Below are 5,389 nucleotides of genomic sequence, written 5' to 3'. Positions count from 1 at the left end.
CTGAACTCGCAGTGGATTTCGTTTGTTTCTGAAGGGAATGCTCCCCCGATCTGCCTAAATGCGTCTATGTTCGCGCGAATCATTCATCTACAGAAGAAGTGAGTATAATGTTTTGTAATGAATCTTTGCAAATCGCCTTTCCTAATAATGTGCTAATTAGCAAGTTTCACGATGAATGTGGCTAAAGTAAACAGACTCTCTGAGAGCAGCTCGGAATAGAGGGGCGGGGTCAGCAGAGCTCATTAACATTTAAAGGGAAATGATACAAAAACAGCTTGATCTGAAAAGAGCTGTTTTTGACAGTGTAAAAAAAGTTGTTTTTAGGGGCCATTCACATATCGCGCCTAAAAACGTGTGGAAAACGCTAGGCGCGCCGCTTTCTGCTTTTTTCCCCAAAGCGTTCGGGCGCTTGCGCTCCGGAGGTGTCTGCCGTTGCTAAGCAACCATGACCTCCGCTCTCCATGAAGACTCGGGAGTTTCAGCAAAGGATAAATGAATTTGCAGCATTAAAAATATCTTGCAGTAGCTCTGCTACTAATTAAAAAAAAAAAAGTCTATCCCTGTACAGCTATGATCAGCTATTCCTTCATTTTGACTGAGATTTCAATGTTGTTACGGGAAAGAATGAAGCTGATTGGTTGGTTCTTGTCACATGACCCGCGGTGCGCTTGCGGCATTCTGAAAAGTTGAAATGTTTTTATCTCGATGCGGCGTGGAAGCACCTGGAAAAAATGCGACCGCGTCGCTTCCATTATGAGCGCGTCTGCCGCGCGGCTACATTTGAAATAACGAACTTGAGTGCGCAAAAGACGCGATATGTGAATGGCCCCTTACACTACCATTGAGAAATTTTAACCAAACTATGTTACAGGCTTTTCATTAAGACCCTAAAGAATCATATCAACTTGTGGAAAATGTGCATCATATGACCCCTTTAATATTGTGTTTGGCACTCATTTTTACTCTTAACATTTCTCAACATCTCTTAACAATGTATTTTTTTTTTCATCGTAAATAAAAGCACTGTTTTCAGTCTGTTACGTCCTATTTATTTCCAGGTTCACCAGTAAACTTGAGATTTAATGGGATCATCTTTGCTTTCGGGAGGAAGTCATTACCTCCACTAGAAACGAGAGGTTAAAGGAGGCATGCAGGCACACTATGCCCCCCTGGAGACTACGGAGGACTTTTTCCATAATCACTAACTCACCTTGGAGCTTTCATAATTGTTATTAATTAATTGTTAGATGCTAGTCTTTATAAGCTAATGTGTTTTGACAGAAATAGAATGTGATCTCTTGAGGAGCATTGTCAATAGATGGACTGCTGCAAAAAAAACTGGAAATGAAAATTTTGACCTTTGAGAGATTTAGCCACAATTAATACTGCATTAACGTTAAAGGTCACTATTCACTAGGAAAAACTCCTACTAGGAATTTCTACTCCGGACTGCTTCCTCAACCCTGAGCGCAGCAAGCGACATCAAATCAAAACAAAACGTTGACAAAACCATAGTATTTCTCGTTTTAGTAAACCGTTATTCCTCTTAATCTACAGCAATTTGCCAACAATTATAATTATTTTTTATTAAAGATCACATCCTTTTTTTATCCCTTTACAGTTACATTTAAAGTTGTAGAACATCCACAAACCCAAGTTCAGATTCTGATCAGACTCAACTTTTTTTAAACACATTTAACACGTTAATTTTATCATAAACTCTTGATTGAATGTCCTTATTGCATTCTGTTCATTCTCTGTCCAAAAAAGGCTCTCTTGTTCTCTTCATGCACTGATGAGCAACCATATGCAAACCAGATCTCATGTGAAAAGCAAACTGAAAATGAAACTTTTATTTATAATTTGAAAAAAAGGGAACAAACGCTGCAAAACATCTAGGTTCTATAGTTTCATTTGAAATTTTTAAATGCTTTATTTACTAGAGTAAGCAACAAAGTAGAGCTCCACAAGACTCATTTCACAATAACAGAAGAGCTTGTTTAAATGGAAAACACACTCATTATTAAAGACAAGTTTTGTTCACTGAGCTGCATTATATATATTTCTCTCTTTATGCAACACATGAGAGGTGAAGCAACACTGTGTGATCTCTCTACATGCACTGGTTCAGGCTGGTGCTCTGGCTCAGCGGTGTGGAAAGCGCCGGGTGACTCAGACGGCACGTGTAGGTTCTCCCGGAGCTCCAGCGCTGCTTACCGAGCTTCAGAACGCTGGTCTGGGAGAAGGTGCCGTCAGCCTGACGCTGATATGGAGCTGTCTGCACCTCGTCCCCCGTCACGCCGCTGCTGTCCTCAGACCAGGACATGGTGACACCGTCAGGGTAAAAGCCCTGAGCCACACACACCACACTGACATCACCCTCAGAGAGCGGAGAAGCAGGAGGAGCCAGCAGGAGCAGAGACGGAGGAGACGACGGACGAGCTAAGGAGGAATGAGAGTCAGTGAGAATGCCATCAGTTGATATGGCCATCATGGTTCAAATTTTATACAAAATTACATTTCACAGCAAAAATTCTAAAATTAATCAATTCAATAAATGTAATTTATTCTTTTTTTTTGTTGTTTTGTTTTAAAAATGAAGACAGAAATAGACACAAAAAATACAAATAGAAAGTGAATTTTTTATAGTACATTAGTTCATTGTTTATTTTAAATAAATAAAAGTCATAGTAGTTATCTGTTACAAAATATCATCAAAAAAAATGTATTGAAAAATAAACATGGAAATGAATTTATTAAATGATTACTGATTTATTTAAATTCAAACAATAATACCCTAAAATCAAAATTAATACATTTGAATCAAATACAGTTTAGTATAGTTGGTGGAATATGATTGGATTCTAATGGGACAATAACGTGGCCATTAAGTTATGTTTGGGTACAATCAAATCATGTTCCACCAACTATGTCTGTCTTCATGAAAATGAACAGTAATCCTATTTTTCAATAAGTGCAAAAAAAAGATTATGACTCACCGATCCTCAACTCGGTGCCTCCGCCGATGCTGCCATGGCACTGTGCAACAGCGTCGTACAAAAACCTGGTCTCCACAGCACACTGCTCCTGCTCACACTGAACGCCTCAACGTTCACAAAACTGAAGCTCAAAGTGGCAAATCTGGAGGAAATTTCAGACATGTGGCATGAGAAATCGTAAAAAAAATGTCTAATCATTCCTGCCTGGATTGGAGCTCCTGGACTGAATGGGACGGATCATTAGGATGACTGAAACACTCTGAGGTTTTTGTACGAGTTGCTCATTGAGCTGCAGCATTGTGATGGCTAGAGCAAATAGTCAACTTGTAGCTTGATTACGTGCCTTTCATACCTAGCAATATCAAGTCTGTTAACAATTCAGATACTAAGCTATCTCAATACTTAGCTAACACTGGCTGAAAGTGAGTGGCTAGCAGTTAGCATTTTGTATACTGAAATGTGCTAATGCTGTAACTAGATTGTGGGATACAGTATCAGATTAAATATCTGTAATAAATGCTCTGTTTTTGATCGAAATAATTCGGAAATGATTTATTCATCAGTTCCAAAAAGAATTTGAATTGTTCGATTTTTCTGATTTATTAAACAGTGTGATGTGAATGCTGGAGTCATCGACAAGCTCCAGAATTCTTTGGATAAATAGGAACATTTTATTAACAAGACACAAATCTGATGATGAAAATGATTTCATTTCACAGTAAAAAGTCAGGCTGATTATTTATCTTAGATCAAACGCTGTACTTAATCTGTGGCATAATTATATTTCTGTCATGACAACTCTCGGAGGGATTGGCATGGTAATGTACATGACAATGTTAATGTATTTGGTCTTGGCGGAATAGATCTGCTACGCTGCTGCTGCGGCAGAGCAAGTACCGAGACTTGCTTCTGCCAATACATCCACAACATGCTGCTGTGAGCATGTAAGAAATACTGCTGCTGCACATATAACACATATGAATAACCCCCATACATGAATCACCCTGTAGCAGATCTATACAGGTGGAGCTGGGGAAGGTGGAGGGTTTCTGAAGTGCGCTGCCAAATGATACAGCAAACTAAAGCCAGGTATTTGAATATTGAGGAGCGAGCTCATTGGCTACCGATACAGGAGAGAACCAATCAGCTGCCATGTGACAATGATGTCGCCAGGTCAGATTGAGTTAGACCTATCGGACTGCGCCATCTAGAGTTTCATGCCAGAACACTGTATTTCATGTGTAATGCCTTTCTAACATGTTATATAGCCTATACGATATATATATATATATATATAAAACAGTAATTACAACACCAGGCATACATTGTCATGACAACATGATGGTTTCATAAATGTTAGGCTATTTAATTTAACTATTTTCTGTTTATATCAGCACTGTAGACACTCAAGCAGTAAGTTTATAGGAATACAGATATGGGGTGGTGTGAGGAGTTCATATTAACCCTGAAGTTGATTATTTTCCTAGAACAGCACGTCCTTCCTGTACTGCAGCAAACAACTATACATCATACTTTTGTATTCATCTATAGTTTATAGTCATAAAAACGCCCATGAAAGGAGTTCCTGTTATTACTTACGTTATAGCAGCGATAACACTCAGTCCTTCAACATGCAGCCTGTTTTTTTCCTTACTGAGAAACTACAAACTCTAAACCCCTCTGTTCTGAAGACTTTCCTGCTGGAACTAGTGTCAGAGCTGCTGTTATAGAAAATGAAGCAACACCTTCTGACCAATCAGAATCGAGAGTTCAGAGCCTGTCATGTTTGCATTATTCTTATGAAGACATTTTATAGTGCAATATGTTTTACTTGTTTTTGAAGCGTATGCATTGAGAAGTTTGCTCTAAGCCTGGGATTGCTGTGCTTTGGGAAATAAAATGGTAGCAATCCTCTAGCAGATGTCATTATGAACACCATGAGGACACAGGTTAACAATTACAATGAACAATATAACTTTATTATCGTATACTTTCTAAAGCAAGCAAGTAAAGAACAAGTGGAATTCTTTAATGCATGTTTGTTGATGGTTAGAGAATCTCTCTACATGCACTGGTTCAGGCTGGTGCTCTGGCTCAGCGGTGTGGAAAGCGCCGGGTGACTCAGACGGCACGTGTAGGTTCTCCCGGAGCTCCAGCGCTGCTTACCGAGCTTCAGAACACTGGTCTGGGAGAAGGTGCCGTCGGCCTGACGCTGATACGGAGCCGTCTGCACCTCGTCCCCCGTCACGCCGCTGCTGTCCTCAGACCAGGACATGGTGACACCGTCAGGGTAAAAGCCCTGAGCCACACACACCACACTGACATCACCCTCAGAGAGCGGAGATGCAGGAGGAGCCAGCAGGAGCAGAGACGGAGGAGACGACGGACGA

At 40.1% G+C, this 5,389-nt stretch overlaps 1 gene segment (V, D, J or C); it reads right to left on the bottom strand.

The window, feature by feature from the left end:
- Positions 1-1,925: 1,925 nt before the first annotated feature.
- On the bottom strand, positions 1,926-5,274 carry LOC107552097 (Ig gamma-2A chain C region-like). The segment is given in 4 exon segments: positions 1,926-2,442; positions 3,000-3,104; positions 3,204-3,305; positions 5,166-5,274. Coding segments are annotated over 4 exon segments (645 nt in total).
- Positions 5,275-5,389: the final 115 nt, after the last annotated feature.

Source organism: Sinocyclocheilus grahami, unplaced genomic scaffold (assembly GCF_001515645.1).
Source record: "Sinocyclocheilus grahami isolate Dianchi unplaced genomic scaffold, SAMN03320097.WGS_v1.1 scaffold441.1, whole genome shotgun sequence".
Taxonomy (NCBI): Eukaryota; Metazoa; Chordata; class Actinopteri; order Cypriniformes; family Cyprinidae; genus Sinocyclocheilus; species Sinocyclocheilus grahami.
The sequence above is the reverse complement of the archived record's forward strand: the minus strand, read 5'-3'. Positions and strand labels throughout refer to the sequence as shown.